General features: G+C 38.6%; 1 protein-coding gene across 13 annotated transcripts in view; it reads left to right on the forward strand.

Moving 5' to 3' along the window:
• zgc:152977 (SUN domain-containing protein 1) overlaps positions 1–17,646 on the forward strand; it is a 47,071-nt gene that overhangs the window by 262 nt on the left and 29,163 nt on the right. For 2 of the 13 annotated variants that reach the window (XM_036572288.1, XM_036572293.1), the window contains exons 1-2: positions 1,425–1,765; positions 3,202–3,297. The exons of 1 other annotated variant lie outside the window; for it this stretch is intronic. In XM_036572288.1, the coding sequence (XP_036428181.1) occupies positions 3,221–3,297 (77 nt within the window). In that variant the 5' untranslated portion in view covers positions 1,425–1,765; positions 3,202–3,220. Of the gene's footprint in view, positions 1–1,049; positions 1,203–1,423; positions 1,766–3,201; positions 3,298–11,639; positions 11,862–17,646 lie in introns of those variants that run through there. 10 more of the 13 variants (XM_036572297.1, XM_036572294.1, XM_036572298.1 and 7 more) reach the window with 8 other exon arrangements.

Consider the following 17,646-nt stretch of genomic DNA (forward strand, 5'->3'; position numbering starts at 1 on the left):
TTCTTTACCCAGATATCACCAGCGAAAACCAGAGACCTGTCACGTATGAACGACAATAAGATTTATGCTTAATTTTAGCTAATTGGTTCAGCCAAGCAGCTATTTCGCCAGCTAACGTTAATTTAGTACATCTAAGGTGGCTAGCTAGCTAACTTACCTGCTCAGTTAATGATCGGAGTATAAGTAGCTAGCGTTAGCTAACCTATATGTGTATGTGAATATATGCAGAGAGCTGCTGCCGTATGTTGAACGTTAACCTGTTAGCTAGGACGTCTGCTTCCTTTTTATTTTCTGTCTTAGAAAATGGGAGAGGAGAGAAATATAAGATCTAATGACATTTGGTGCTTGCTTTATTAGCTGTAAGAAACAACTTTTACTTTGTTTACTTTCGTTTACTTTGATCTAGCAACAAACCCCAGTTTCCTCATTGTCTGTCTGTCGGACGGTTTAGGTTTTTGTAGAGTTTAGCTAACAGTATCATTATAGCCTTGTGTCATGATAGATCACACAAAGCATACATCGCAAACAGAGCACTGAAAAACATCCATGTTTAACAGTAAAACGGTAGGTTAGCTAACTAGGTAAGCTAGTTAAGAGGGGAAAAATAAGTAAAATAAAATAAAAGTCCACTCAGTGAGGCTCTTCGTCAGTCAAACAAAAATGGTCAGTTAAATTTAAGTCTTTGGGCTTTCTTGTTTTGCACACTTTTTAGAGACTTGTAAGACAAATGAACGTCTATCTTCCATATATTTATTTGAGGAATCACCTGAGTGCCTCCACAATCATGTATAAAGTATTTGCAAGACACAATCGAAATATTCACTAGAAATTAAATATTTTTTCTCCTCCGAGAATAGGCAAACCTTCACAGACCTTGTGGAATTATGTTAGACATTAAATATTGACGTGGTGTTTTCGGTAGAGTCCGTTTATGAGAGGATAGATATTCTAAGTAATGTGGTTTTCCCGGCAGCAGCACAATGACGCCGCACTCCGTTTTCAAATCCGTTCAGGATTTCGGGGTGCGTTCAAGCAGCCAGACGCTGCGCTGTCTTCGTTTCCGATTCACCAGAGTGGACCTAAAACTCGCCACACAGTTTTTGCCAGCAGTGGCTTAATGTAGTGGCGCATTTTTGCTGGAAATTTCCATTTTGCGAAGTAGAGCTGTTGAGCTGTATTACATATCAAGGACACACGGCGAGGTAGGCAGATGGGTTGTAAATTAAACCGTCAGATGGTTTTAGCAGTCAGATTACTCCAAAAAATAGCGAAGGAAAATGACCCTTTTATTCATTGAGAGCGCAACTATACGAATAGTAATGCATCGTATTATTTATCTGGCATGTTTTAATGTCTGCAGGACATGGACGTTGTGTTGGCTGGTTAACGGTGTACTGTCTATTTAAGACGGGAGGATCAACGGCTGAAGTCCCTGCTTCTTTTTCTGAGAGGCCATTTTGGTGCGTGTGGTCTGAATTAGGCGCGGACCTTTTGTGTCCTGTTTTCCTGACTTAGTTTTTTTCTTCGTCGTTTAATTCACGCCCACTTCTCCACACCTAAACATAATGGGTTTTGTCAGATTGCGGCGCCAAGCCGAGCTAGCTGGACAGTCCTTGTTGGACTAAAACCGAAATCAGGACAGCTTGTTTTTATCAATTTATTTTGTCTTTCGCGTCAGCGGTGTTTGTAATTTCTCCTAAAACCTCGTATTGGTTGAGGCAGCCACTCTGTGGTACCGTGATGACACTGACTTGCTTTTAAAAAGGTACGTTTTTTCACTTGTGCTCGTCTAATGTGCTACAGATTCTTGGATTGAGATCATAGGCAAACATTTCGTATTGAACGCTCGGTTTTTGTCTCAGTGTTATTGAATTCCTTATGATTGCAGACAGACAAAGCTGTAACATGCTATGGTGTAGCAAAGCACTGCGAAGTTGACTGGAGCCTGATTTGTCTGTAACGTAGTAAATCAAATCTTGTTTATGGCCCATCGTAATGGATCTGCGTGGAGTTAATTTCAGTACGATTTAATTATAGGCATGACCTTGTGTTTTCTTAGTTAATTTTTTTTTAGTCAAAACCCACGCCTGATAGAATACCACTGATGAGTGTTTGAAGGGAAAATTTATCCTGGATCGTGTTTAGTTTTGAGATTTGAGTTTAATTGCTTGCCTTATTTAGATTTAGGACTATCAGCAGTTAAAGAGGAATTCCACCGGTTTTTCAAATTTTCTGCATAATTATGTTGTTAAGATGTACACAGAGGCATTCAGAATGTTTTGATGAGAAATGCTCCGCTCTAGAGAAACCTGCAAAGTTAGAGTTGTACACAATGGTGGTGATAGGAACCAGACGTCTTAAGTGTTTAGTCACTCTAAAAAGCTCCCTCATAGAACATTATAAAACGAAACGGTTATGAATATGTTGCCTAATTCCTGACACACACACATACACACACACATATATATAAATTATATATATATATATATATATATATATATATATATAAATTTTATATATATATATATATGTATGTATGTATGTATGTATGTATGTACGTACGTGTGTATGTATGTGTGTATGTATAAGAGGGTGTTGTAAGGCAGAATAGTCCCTAAAGAAACCTTTTTTTTTAATCTTACTATTACATCTTACTATTATCAACATTATATATAAAAACTCAGAAGACATGTAGGTTTGGATAGTAAACAAACGGATATATTTGCATGGCAGACACTGCGACTCCTAGTTTTCATCACCACCATTGTAAGGAAATCTGAGTCAATAAATTTCATCTGCAAGGCACAGTTTCACGTCAAGCCACTCTAAATGACATGGTTTACGTCTCTGCAGTTGATTCATGTTGAGTTTTTAAAAGCCTCAGAAATTGTCCTTTAAGAGAGGTTTTGGATTGTAGGACCTAGCTGACAGGGAGTGTCTTGACATTTTGCAGCAGCTTTTTAGTATCCTTTTTTACCGATTGCATTAAATTAACCTGGTGGTGGTGTTGTTAATATTAAGCAGTGGTGCAAATTCAATACACTGCAACATATGTAGCAAGTATCTAATACTGATTAAAGTGGAGTTGTTGCCTCATCAGAGGCTAAAGGGTTGAGTTGCCTCACTGGGTGACTGTTTTTCTGCGAAAACACTTTGCATTCTGTATCAAGGGTAAACTCCCCCCTGCCTTGATTCTTGCAGTCTCAGCTGAAGGGACACCATGGCCTATTCTAAAGTGCGCACACGTACCACTCAACAGCATGCTGCAGAGAATACGGGCTACACCTACTCTCTCAGGTGAGCGTGTGACAAATTTGCTGTTCAGGATGCTAATTCATGTCTGGCCTAGATCACAAAACAAATATTCCTCTGTTCAGTCTGCCTAATGCTAACCATACACTAGAAGACTTTGAAAAGACTTTTGAAAGACTAAAGTCTGACACCCTCTCACATCTAAAGACAGTGCCATGTTTTTTAGTCACAGACTATGATTTTGCAAAGACTAGGAATCTTGCAGTGTCGCTATTTACAAGACTGCAACTACATTTTTGAGATTATTCCCCATCATGCACCTGGTGCAAATTTACAAGCAGATAAACACTTTTCCTTCCACTCTATAGTGGTACAAATAGGAAGAGACATTGGCTGGGTGTGTAACAGTCTGGGGCTCAGATTAGTTCACTATAGAACTGTATATTCTGGCAGATCATTACCTAGAATTTTAATTAACCTGTAAAATGTGCAGATACTTTTTTTTAATTTGATATAAAGATTTACACATCAGCACAACATGCAGCGATTCAGCAATGTTGATTGGGTGTCATGAACTAAACCATAAGAAACAAACAAACAAAATAAGAAACCACTGTAACACAAAACAGAAAAAAAAACATTGGTGATTCTTCAATAATGGCATTCTTAAAGTCCTCTGCACATTTCCTTAAGTGTTAAAGGCTCAGTGAACCCAAAATATTAATAATATTAATATTAACAGTTTACTCTTTCTGTCTTTCTCTCTCTCTCTCTTTCTATTGCGCTGCGCGCCGGCGCTCGCCCGCAAGCACTCACGCGCGCCCCTGACACATCACTATTTGTATGAGCCAAGACTTAAAACTTACGATAATATTAAACACGGTTGATTTTGTCGCAGCGTGAAGACGAGAAAAAGACTGACTTAAGACCGCCATCTTGGCTACCTTACACCAAACGATCAAGATGACACGAGTGTGACGCGACTCTAACAATACTGTCATGATTTTATTCCGACATGGATATTTGTCTGCGACAGTGAAATCGCTTGAAAAGTCGTTTGGTGTAAGGCCGGTATAACTTAATTAATTATTTAGACAGAGGTTTCTTATATCAGGTGTTGAAGACTTTTGAAGGTAGTGGAGTGAATTCCACACCGTTGCCCCAGGGCGTGGGTGTTGCACAACTGTCCAATGTCGTACCGAGGATAATTGCAGGGTGTGCGTTCTAAGGATCTACCTTCCAGGCACTCACATTCATGTTTCATGGCCTTGTATTAATGTGCATGAACGGACATGGTTGAGCATGGTGTTGATGGTATTCACATAAATCTCTGTGTTTTGGGTGTGGCGCAGGGAACAGTGTTCAGAACAGGTTGATAACTGTAGCTGCTTTTTTTTCTGTTCATGAAATCTGCTTCAGAGCAGTAAAATGTGGTTAATTTTGAATGGAGAGAGAGCCACTTAAGTGAGCAACCAGTCTAGAATGTTACATATTTCTTCAGTTTAGAGGTGTGTTCCCCTTTCAGAAATGAAAACAGAAGTTCTACATGGAAATTTATTTGTGGCTGAGTAAGTTCTTGTGTAAGGGTGTGTCTGGTGTCTGTGTGTGTCACACGTGCCTGTGCCATTGCTGATTGAGTCACTGAGGCATGTACAGCCACAGTAGTACTACAGAAATTTTGATTGAGATCTCTTCATGTTGTACTGTGCAAAAGTCAGAGACCATGTTTCATTTATTTAATTTATGTTCAAAGTACTGTTAAGTAGCATCATATTACAGCATATATTTAACAGAAAATTATACAGAACCCTCAACAACCTAAATATAATCTCATTCAATCTTATTCAGTATTTAGTTCATCCATTCTTTGCCTTCATTTTCTATTGTTTTTGGGTGACTTGCTTTTAGTTTTTTTTTAAAGAAATCTGCAGGAATGTTTTTCCACACCTCGAAAGTTGGAAGTAGTTTGCACTTTCTCATGATCCAAGCAGTCCCAAACACCCTCAGTGATGTTGAGGTCTGGGCTTTGGCGTGGTCAGTCCACTGTTCTGAGAACACCAGCAGCTTCTTTTGATAATTGTTGGGCTCTACTTTTTGAAACTCGTTTTGTTTTCTTTCTAGAGATGAAATGATATTAAAATTTCATATCACGATTATCATGACCAAAATTATCACGATTATCGGTATTATCGCGATATTGTTCAAATGTGTTGAAAAGTAAAATAAATAAATAAATAAATAAATACTGATTCCCAAAATTGAAACTTGTTTCACCAACTTTTATATTAACACAAATAGAACTGGCAGCAATATGCACTTTTTTGTTTGAATAAACATTAAAAAAATATAGTCAATGCATTTGTAGTATTACTTTTGTATTACTTACAATACTTGTAATACTCTGTAAACAAAAGAATAGCACATGTATTATTATTATTACTGTTATTACTATTATTATTATTATGAGGTGGGTCTTAATGGAAAATGACTACTTCTAAAAAGTGCTGCACTCGGGGGATTTCTGTCCGAACTGCAACTGCAGCATTATTGTGCCGTTATGGCGCTGTACCCCTAATCAATACAGTGCACTAAGAAAAACAGCCAAAATCACAGAGGAACTGCGTGACCGCGCTGTGAGCTGCAGACAGTGTAGAACTCACACAGTGTGTCTTCACCTGTGGAGCTGCTTCTCTAAAAGCATTTTAAAACTAAAACATAACTTAAAATTAACGCGCATCTGAGCTGCGGCAGAAATACCCTAAAGTTTAATCTCTGAAACTCTGCTTTTCCCCCAAAATCAGCACACAGCGTTTACTCGCGCGAGGTCCCGTCTCAAAGCACACTATCTTCCCTATGTAGTGCACTTCGTGGATCATGAAATAGCAAATCCTTCACCCAAAGAGTGCGTGAAATGTTCACAATAACAATGTATTAACAACAGGTTACAAACTCCCTATTTAAAACTCAGCTGCTTGTTAATGATGATCGTGTTTGTTTGAACAGTAGCGCACTATGTAGGGGACACTGAGTGATTTGAGACGGTGTTATTCTCCTCTCAGAGAGTAAACACTGCAAGCGAGACGAGAAAGGGGAGCTGTGCAGATTGAACTTCTGCAGCGTCTCGTTCCAGAGCTTGTGTGACTGTTAACTCAGAGCTCATTTTGGAGACTCTGCTCCACAGAAATGTGTTAAAAGCTTTAGTTTCGATTCACAGTTGATTCACCGATTGGGTTTTGGACGCTAAAAGCTTAATTTTATATTATTAACGAACCATAAACACAAGTTAAACCACACAAACCATGACATTTCTTCTATTTCGAAGTCCCCACGGACTTCTGCGTTAAAGTTAACCTTGCATTCTCTAAGACTTGGTCTTCTTAGAAGGCTGAAATATCTCAGAATCTCTGTCACTACATTCCGCCATATTCTCCCCTCTCTCCCACTCCCTCTCTCTCTCTCCCCCTTCCCCTCTACACACACACACACGCACACACACACACACACACACACAGAGCTGCGTCTGAGAGATGATTCTGCCTTTGTTTGACTCTGTACAGCGAGTTTTTCACACCGTGGTAATCGACCGCGGTTTTAACGATACTTTAAAGTTCAAACGGTACTACTAACCGTCATTAATTTTACCGCGGTTTACCGTGAAACCAGTAACCGTTTCATCTCTTTCTTTCACATTCCCTTCCTTTTTTTTCTCAGGAGCTTAGGTTCCATGCATATGCCTTGAAAAATGAAAAACTTGTATTTAATGCTTTCTGTCTCTTGCACAGCACTGTATCTGCATATATTCATAATATATTGTGCAGCAGTACCATTATTTAGTATTAGACTTTTGGTGTGTTATTTATTTATTTATTTATGTATTTATTTATTTATTTATTGTTTTGGGACCACAAATGTAATTAATGCTTTCTTATAAGGAGAGACTAGTCCTGTGTGTTGAGATTTTTGAGTGACAGGGGCTCAGTTTGTCTGGTTCCTTTTGCATGTGTTGTCAGGGCTGAGGAATGAGACTGTTCCTGTTGCACATTTGACATTACAAACTCCCTCTTTCTTTAGCAGTGAGTCAGAAAAGCCTGCTGGCTTCTTGTCTGTTTGGATTACAAAAACAGTCGTTGCTTTTTTCTAATAAGTACACTTTTAGTGTGGCGGCCTTTTTCCCCTTTTTCTTTGTTTTTGTTTTTTTGCTGCAAGAGAACATGACTGCTTAGGCCTCTGTATTAAGGCAGAGGGCTTGAAATCTGGACCCCAAATCTAGTGTCCGGCCCTGGATTTTGTATTCACCGGTAGGCATGGCGCTAGGTGAATGATCAGTTACATTAACTGTTCTGTTAACTATCTAATGATTACAAAATCCAGGACCAGAAGCTGGATTCAGGGTCTGAATTTGAAGCGCTTTGTGGGGTACTGATATACAGACATTAAAAATTTGATTTGAAAATATGTTTTTTGATACAGCAAAAAAAGAACTACCTAAGTATGTGCCTTGTATTTATACGTTAATATTTGCCTGCATGCTTACTGATGCTTACTGGTGATCTGCTTATTGAATGAAATTTTTGATATTCTGCATGTTGAAAAATGTCTTTATTCTGCAGCGCTATTATTAAAAACAAAATCGATTGGTTTGGTTCTCACATTGAACTTTACTCTGATAGGAGGTGCACTGATGGTCACCAGTTAAAAAAAAAAATCTTAAAATAGATTAAAAAAAAAAATAATAGGATCGCAAAATGTCTTATTGTATGTCCTTTATTACTATTAGACATGTTTAAGGATGTCTGATCCTGATGTAATTTAATGCATCAGGTATTGAGTAAAAAAAAAAGTCGGTTCTGATCCTTTGTTTCTTGTTGTTTTGTGCTGTTTACTCTGTTGTAGTAGGGGAACCTGTATATACATTTTATATTTTAACTGTATATAATAGTTTTTAGGGATCAAGTATGCAGTGCATTGAACCCTATTGGAATTGTCAAGATTTTTTAAATTATTTTTCTGCCCTAAAACAAATCGCCCAGACCAAACCATAAGTCCTAGAGACATGAAACTTGGTCAGTAAGTAGTAGTCCCTCCCGCTACTCAGGCGCATGACATGAGCCCAGTTGGCCTAAAGGGGGCGCTATTGCGCAGAAAAAAAATGCGTTTTGCCATATAACTCTGAAAATCAAAATTTTTAGAGACCAAATCAATTTTTTATTGATTCCTTGGGTCAAAATAAACAACTTTGCAATTTCGTCTATTTAGCTCCGCCCCCAAAGTTTTTTTTGCAAATTTGCATAATGAGCGAAACCTACTTTTGCAAACTAGTCCTACAGTTTTCACCCAATCCTCATGTAATTGGTGTCAAAAAATGAAAACAGTATGGCTGCCACATGCTAATGAACCTTTCTGGAAAAATTCTAAATAATTCATAATTAATTTAAAGTTCTATAACTCAAGAATCCTTCACCCAAAAAATTGAAACTTTACTGGCTTATTCAATAGAAGATTCTGAGGTAGCCAATGGATTTTTGTGCACATACGTCATTAGGGGGCGGAGTAAATGCTACATAGCTGTTTCAGCATCCGTACATCCGATCAAGCTGAAACTTTGCATGCAGCATCTACTAGACAGACTATAAGGGAATCTATGAGGGCAGTTTGATACCATTAAAATTTATGGTCGCCATCGGCTAATCAGCATTTAACAGGTTTTTCACCATGAAACTTGAATGGTGTCTATATTTAGCCAAATTCTAACAACCAGTGACGTTTCAACAGATTTGGCCATTAATGAATTATTACGTGTTATTAATATATTATTACTAATTTTGTCAAAAAATCTATATGATGTAGCTCAGTGTGCCAAACAATTTTCCCATTGCAAGTTTACTACAAACATGCATATTTTTTTGTCATCCTTAACGGTTTGAAAACCATAACTTGGGAATTAGTCTCTAGATTTTGATCCAAACTTTTCAAAATTGGTCTAGAAATACTCTCTGGCCTCTCTAGGTAAATAATTATCAAAAAAAAATGTTGACTTTTTCATTCACCGTGGTGTTGCTCCATCCTGTTCATCCCTGCAGCCATGGTAATTCAGACTGATGGGTTCTGCAAAATGTGGTCCAGATTGGCCCTTAGGGGGGGTGCTTTAGCACTCAAAAACACTTTAAAATCAATAAAATGCTATTACATTGTTATTACAAGGTCGACAGATAAACAATTGGTGCCATGTGATTCAGTTCACTCACTTGAACAACTATGTAATTACTAGGGGTGTCCATTTCGATCTTACATCGATTCTTTTAGCCAACCATATGGTAATTTTTGATACTTTGAAATTTGCCACGATACGATTCAGTTCGGTACTGTTTTCGATGCGATTCCACACAATCTGTTATATTTCTGTGAACTCACAAATGCAGACAAAATATTATTTGACCGTTTTATTATTAAATGTCAAATACAGCAGTCATAAGCAGAAAACAACGTAACAATAAATAGATACTGTAAACAAGTGCCATTATCATTGCAAAATGAGGTAGGCTAAACAAAGAGGAGTTTTACTGCAAATCTCTACAGCAGAAAAGCTACTTTGCTTACTACTATTGTTTAGTAGTAGTAAGTGACATTTTACCCAAGGATACCATTGAAAAGTGCAGTAGCATAAATGACTTGTATATCAAAAAACACAATAAGATTCAAGTAAGAAAAAAGTGAAATAACCTAAAATAAACTGGAAATCTATTGGATATGCGTGGACAGGCTAACCAAGAGTGACTGCACAGTGTAATCTCTACAGCAAAGCAAGTCTTTCAGTGGTCTTCTTTGAGAGGTTTGTCTTTAGAAAAAACAGCTGATCAACATGTTCAGGAGACAGAACACTGTGCTCAGAACGGACAATGTCACCTGCGGTGCTACAAACACGCTCAGAAGGTACGCTTGTACCAGGAACGCCAGGAGAGGAAACTGATGACTGGGGGACTGATGAGTTTTCCAACACTCTAACACCTTCGGACTTAGGTTCCAAGATGCAGTCTCTCTGTACTTTACAATTTCAGCTTGGGCTAGCTCTCTGGAGGTTTTGATCGTTTGGCTAGGGTCCACAGTGCAGAATGCATCACCAAAAAGAAATTCTAGTGTCTTTGACTTCTTGAGAGCAGGAACATATTCTAGAGTGATGCAAACAGAACAGTTATGCTGGACAAAATAACTATTTTTTTAATCAAGTGCATGTTCAATTAAAAAAACAAAACCAAACAATACACACTTTCAGTGGTTTAACTTGAGTATTAGTAGTCGGGTCACGAGATGAGGGAGGTGTTTCTTCACCCTGTATCACTGTTATCCTGTAGACACATACATACACACACTCATTCTGGCAAATGTAGAGGCAGTAATGTATTTTTTATGATTTTAAATATAGCACTATAAATAGACAAAGATATTAACTTTCTGGTCCATCAGCCATGATGCCTCTTGGATAAGATACTGGAAAGTTGCATCTCTCTCCTCTTCACCCAAAAAAGGCAGCTTTTTGAATCTGGGGTCCAAGGTTGACGCTTTGTGTAGGACTTGCTGCATGTCCACATACAGCTGTTCCAGCCCCCTTGTCATAGTTTATTTCATTTCTGTGATCACTGTGCAGCAATTATGGCATACGTCAAATCAAAGGGTTAAATATGTAGAACCAAACCTCTTTTCAAATGCAACTATGTGAGAAATGTTCCCATTAGTCATGTAGTTTTGACATCTATGTTGACAATCTCTTGGATGTTCTACAAACCAGTATAGATCAGTACATATCAGTGTAAACCTATATTATGTTTAAAGACTTGTATGCTTGTTGTTTATGGCAACTGAAAGCCTTTTGATGAACTGACTTCCTTTTAGTTCTGTTCACCCTTCCTACAAATAAGGCCCAAACAGGATGAGGCCTTGTTAGGCCTAATGGGCTAAAACTGCAGAAGGGCTCATACTGCTGTTGTGTGCTTGAACCTGCTAATTGACACTTGCGGCTATGTTTTGTGGCTGTTTCTGATTCAGATTTTTTTTTTGACACCCTTTTGGGCTTATTTTTTTTTAGCCAGAAGTTTTTTCCTGTCCTTTTTTTATAAATAAATAAAAGCAAGAATTATTTAGCTGGCTTACATTTATTTATGCCCTGAAAAAATGGCAGCACATGCCAACTAAAATTAAAAACAGTTCTGACAGCCCAACTTTTATGTCTCTTTCAGGGCAGATTAAATCTTCCTGGTGTCCAAAGGTTTGCGTAATAAAGGTCAGTGTCTTATTTTCAGAGAGAGAGTAATGAGGATAAGTAGCAACTGAGGAATAAAAAAAAAGGTCAGAGGTGCAGTGAGTCCTGAGGTAGGGAGGGAGTGGGCTGAGCCATTAAGTGGCTGCAGTGTCTCCAACAGGAAGTGAACTAAGTAAGTAAAGTAAAGCCCTGATTTCCCTCCCCCTAAGCCCACTCTGATCTACTGATGAGCTATGCAGGGAGAGTGTGTGCGTGGGACCAATGCGTGTATAAAGTAATGTGTGTCTGCAAGAGCTGTCTGTGGCATGAGCCTTGACGACAGGTGGGATCTGGAGAGCTGGGGTTGGACTCTGCTGTGTGTATTACTTTTGTTTTGTTCTTATCAGAATGTGCAGGTTAGAGTGTGTTATCTTCTTAGTTAGCGCCAGGGTTTCATATTGTAAACAGGAAAAAAGGCCTCCCAGGCTTCAAACCTGACAGTTTATCCTGCAACAGACCGAGAAGTTACTGTTTATACCATGCTTGCCAGTGCTCAGCTTGTATTCAGCTGTCTTGAACGGCCTACACAAATGTAGTAGGCCTGTCGCAATGAGATCAGCTCCAAAGTTCAGCCGCATGAATGCTGGGATTGTTTCCAGAGAGATGGCTGTTGGTGTTTCTTTCTTTTTTTGTTCTTCCTCATTGGAGGATTCAGTCCTCTAGAAATTATAGCCAGGCACAGCGTGTGGAAAATGCCCCACCCCTTTTTACTTCTGTGCTGTAACTCTGGCTGTTGGAGTGGGGGTGGTGCTGTTTTCTATGTTTGGAACTGAGCGTATTCCCCTTTTGTTTGGTTTTCCTGTCATTTTCATTGCTGTTCATCTTCTCCTATTGTGTGCCTATCCTGTGCTGGAATACAACAGCCACCTCTCTGTCTTTAGCCTTTATTTAGGGAGATTAAACTATTTCAGATTGTGTACTCTTATCATCAAGTGCATATGGCATGGCTTGAACTAAGATAATGCTAGAACCCAAATCTGAGGACAGATAGAATTGCTGTATTCTACAGGTGAGCAGTGTGATCACGTATCATTACTGTGACAAATTCTGCTACAGTGCATTAGAATATGCTTTTCTGAGCATACAGTGTGATTCAACACACACCTCACAGTTGTAAAAATATGGCGCTTTGAAAGTGTGCTTTAATTCCTCTGTGGCGACCAGTTAGGAGCATTGCACAAACATTATACACCCTCCAGTGCCAAATACTTAATTGATGTATGCCCTCATTCAAATTTTCAGTGGATGTAAGGTAGAACTGGGCAATATGGCCAAAAATGTTATCCCGATAAACAAAATTCATATCGTTCGATATCGATACATATTGCGATAAATGTCACATTATTATTTCTTTCAAGTTTGAAGGCTGATTTTTGCTCCTGGGTGGTTAATTGCTGTTTTAAACTATGCTTTATGGTCGGAACATGACAAACACTCACCAAACAGTGGAACATTTGGATTCTATCGTAGTAGTTTAAGGGGTGAACCTCACTATATCTAACACCAGACAAAATGAGTCCTCCTTGAGGTCTGTTTAAACTGAAAGCGGTGCTTTTCTGTCTTGTTTGATCTACAGTATCATCAGTTCTCTGTGTTGTGCAAGTGACGGAACGCTGCTTCAAGTTAGCCAGCTGCTAAAAACAGCTAGCCTGGAAAGATGGCGCTCTCCCGCTCTCCAATGCCTCACAGCTTCCTCAGTTTACTTTTGTTTAAATCGGGGCTGTAATGAACATGAACCCCCTTCTTTCTTTCACTTTCGTTGCTTGGGAATGCACTAATACTCAAATATGACTTTTTGAGTGCTGTAACAGCGCTGTAGTTGTGAGGATTGTGATTGTGATTTAAAGCTGCTAAAGCTTGTTAGGATGTACGGAAAGAGGTGAGTTCTCTTTAGGACAGCATAGTTACACCACTTATCTCGTCACTCACGCTCGGTCACAGGAGAACAGATCGCCGGTCGCTCCACTCAAACGGGGAATGTTTAACTCCGTGTTTCAGCCGTTCCTAAAGACTCATCTTACTTGTGGCCCCCTCCCTCTCTAAATCATGTTGAAAAACTCAGAAGTGCGCCCTCTCCTGGCAACAGCGGAGTAGTTTCGCTTTCCTTGCAGTAGAAAACGCCACCAAGGCTGGAACTGTGAGAATGGCGTATTATATCGAACATTTATCAAACATGTCGTATCGCTCTATAGGAAAAGTTATATCACAATAATTATCGTTATCGTTTTATCACTCAGCCCTAATGTAGGGGTGTGGCCTGTTTAGAGAAGTGATTTTAAAATTGAGAAGTAATGAATTGGACAGGTTCCTAAGATGTATGACTGGAGAAATGGTTACCAAATCTAGAGAGGAAGTTGGCGATTGTCACTGTAGTGTGGAAGATTCCCCCCTGCTAGTTCTCCTACTTTGGAGCAGCATGAGGGAGAGCTCATTTCAACATGCTCAAGCCTATACTGTACATGTTTGAGAAAATGAGTGCAGATTTCGAGTTAAAGATAAAGTGCAACTGCTTATCTTAGCAAGAGCGTAAAATACTTCAGTCTGTTCATAAGCTTTTTCTTTACACTGAGAGCCAGATATAATTGGTTATGAAGATCTGCCAGATGTAGAATGCAGAAGACTTGACTTCACTCAGTAAGTAGTAGAGATTTAACACAATGAGCCCATGATTTGATTCAATTCATGATACTGGAAAAATTCTAATGCAGTAGTGGTTACTGTACAACTTCCTAACGATGTTAGAACTGGGAGGCACTGATGGAATGAGGTGCTGATCATTCCAAACTGTGGTGTTCAGATGATGCAGTTGCATTAGATGGCTTCAACAGTATGTTCATTTTCCATGATGCATATTATCACAGTATTGCATTGCGATATCACAATGCATTGGTAAAGCCCTATTAAGTAGTTGTTGTTTATCCAAGTAGCAAAGTTGCAAATAGCAAAATGCTAATTTTCCATATAGGAAACTTGCAGTGTTATGTTAGTGCCAAGCTAGAGGTGGTATAAGTTCATATTTGATGGCTATGCTAGCATAAACACAGACAAGAAAAGCTTGTAACAACTATACAAGTTACATATTTTTATTTAATGCTACTGATGTACCAAAATTGCAGCTGCAACAGATAAAATTCGATAATTAAAATATTTGAAAATGCAATTTGAATAACTGGGACTTCTAACCCATTTTTATGAAAGCAAATGCATTGACTTTTATCACTCAAAGGGCAAGCATTCATTCATCAATAGAAGGGGTAGGCAGTATGGATTTAATGAGTTGAAACAGACAAAATAGAACCTGAAAATACTATAATAATGACATTTATACAGTTCAGTGTTTACTAAGTGCACTGCATTAAATCCAATTAAATAGACTTACTTACGCTCACTTTGTAATGAAACGTGTTTAGTCAGTGTTCAAGTGCTGACCACATTAAGGTTGAATGGAAGATTAGAGTAAGAAATCTGGCGAATAAGATGCGAAGTTCAGCTTGTTGCAATAATGTTGAGTTTTAATTGCCTAGTTCAGTTCAAAAGTGTTTGCAGGGCTTATGCTATGAACAGACTCACACTTCAATGGCTGGGCTTTTTGTCTTAAGAAATTATAATTCTAAGCATTGTGATCCCCCACCTCTGCAGGTATTGAAGTTCTGTTGGAGAACCTTTATTTATCTTCACCCAATCACTATGTGTAATATATAATTAAAGTTCTGCTTTTTTTTTTTAATATCTAGAATCAAATTGAATCAAAAATTGACTCAAACCTGAAAATATGTGTATTGGTATTTATTATTTGTGTCAAACGTAATAAATTGTGGTGCAAAAACAACACTACATACTTTTATCAATTTTGTGTATTGTTATGCCCCCATATTGTACAGTGATTCTTTCTGTAAAGGTCTGAATTTGAGACCTGTTTAAATATTACTTGCCTGTTGGCTATCTGCTACAGAATGTAAATGTGGCACCATTTACGCTGGAACGGGAAAATTTGAACAAGAAGCTGGTGAATAAGAAGCTGACTTCATCTTCGCAACTTTTTAGTGTTTGACAGTTTCTCGTTGCAGGTTTAATGTTCCAGGAAACCAACTGTGGTGCTTATAAATGCGAATAAGTCCATTCGCCTCCGCATATTTGTCTTATATCTCTCTCTTTGCCTTTTCGTTAGCTCTAGCTAGGCAAGACCTTGTTGCTATGTGACCTGCAGTCTGCACGCCAGTTGTCAGTCATTGAGAACCAGGGCTTTCGCACTATGTTGCACACTTTGGAGCCGAGATACAGCATCCCGTCTCGAAGAGATTTTATATATAGATAATAATATTCTATGACACAGCGATGCCCACTCTCTACAACGAGACCAAAACCGAAGTTACAAAATCAAAACAATATACAAGAAAACAGGTAGGACAGCTGTAACATGTGCTGCGTGGACATCCATTGCTACTGGATCTTATTTCACCGTAATCGCGCATTTTATCATAGATGAGTGGCAGCCAGTGTCTCATGTGCTCCAAACAAGAGCAGTGAATGAGAGCCTTACAGTTCACTTGCCACATCACTTCAATTTGTTTTATTAATAAAAGATATTGGAAGTAAATTCATTATGGATGATTACAAATACTTAAAAGTACCAAGTCCTCACACAGTGAGAAAAAATCCTGTATAGGATGCATTGATCGTTTTATAATTGCATCGCAGCCCTCTGAATCGTAATCGAATCGTGAGGTGCCTAGAGATTCCCACCCCTAGCTGTCAGTCAGTGGCGCTTCATGATTGCACCTGTGATGCTGGCGAAGATGAAACTGAAAGCTCCGGAAGCGACTGTCGTTCGTTGATAGTCATGATTGTTTACCTCTGGATGAGCCATGTGAAGCAGCATTGTTCTTTTACACATGCGGGTCAGTTTAGGAGCTGATCTATTCAGACTGATTTCGCATACAGATCACATTTAAAAGATATTGTGCACAGCCAAACTGAAAAATCGGATTTGGTGAGAAATTGGAAATGGGCCACTTTTACCAGCTGTGTGAACATAACCTTAACTTCCACGCGTGGTAGTAGGTTTTTAAGGGGACAGTACATAAACACACATAGCAGGGTAAGGAGTAACAGAATTGTAAAAAATCAAAGTAACTGACATGGGCAAGATTACATCGGTTAGAGGTTCTGAATGTCTGTTTCGATTACTTTTCGATTAATTGCCCAGCCCTAATTGTCATGTATTTGTCATTAGGCCTGTCACATTTATTACCTAATCACTCGATCACAGTTATTTGAGGTAATCACATTTAACCTTATTTAACCTGACTGCAATTATTTTTCACAGTGATTAGATTTCACATTTGTATTGTATCACAACAAGCATAATATAAGCCGGATTGTTTTCATTAGTTAGAGTAAACGGAATAAATGTAAGAGATCACTTATTTCTTCTAACTTGTGTGATATAACATGTTTGGGGGAAATGGTTGTTAATTTGACAGCTAGTATGGCTGATGCTGATTTTAGCATGTATGTGTTGAAGGAGGGTTTTTTGCTCACGTTTTCACAGTCTTGAGAAAAAAGGCAAGCTTTGACTCTGTTCACCTGTACACTTGTTGCACATTGCAGGGAATCATTACATTTTCACAGTCTCAAAAAAAAAAATGTAGACTTTGGTTGACTCTAACCATAGACACTTGTTGCACAGATCATCATCTCTTGTTAGCTGCAAAGTGTAGACTTGTACTTTAGTAGTGGGACAATGGACAGTCAAATCTTTGATGGCAATTATTTTTACATTTATTCTTCAGCTAAAATGTCATGATCGTGACAGGCATGTTTGTCATAGTTCCTTGGAAACAGCCAAAATGTTTCAGAGGCACTACTTGTATTTCAAAATTTACCTCAGTAACCACTAATTTTAAACTTGACAGGAAAGTTGTGCGATGAGAGCCAGAAGCACAGATAGTGTAGGCTTTGGTTCATCAGCCTGCGTTTTCTTGCTCCAGGGGTTGATTAGCAGGGTGAAATCAAATTAACAGGCTGGCTGGATCATTACCTTCAGTACTGCTCATTATATAGCCAAAGAAGGACTGCCATTCGCCAAAGAGAAAAAGCAG

This window comes from Colossoma macropomum, unplaced genomic scaffold, assembly GCF_904425465.1.
Source record: "Colossoma macropomum unplaced genomic scaffold, Colossoma_macropomum, whole genome shotgun sequence".
NCBI lineage: Eukaryota > Metazoa > Chordata > Actinopteri > Characiformes > Serrasalmidae > Colossoma > Colossoma macropomum.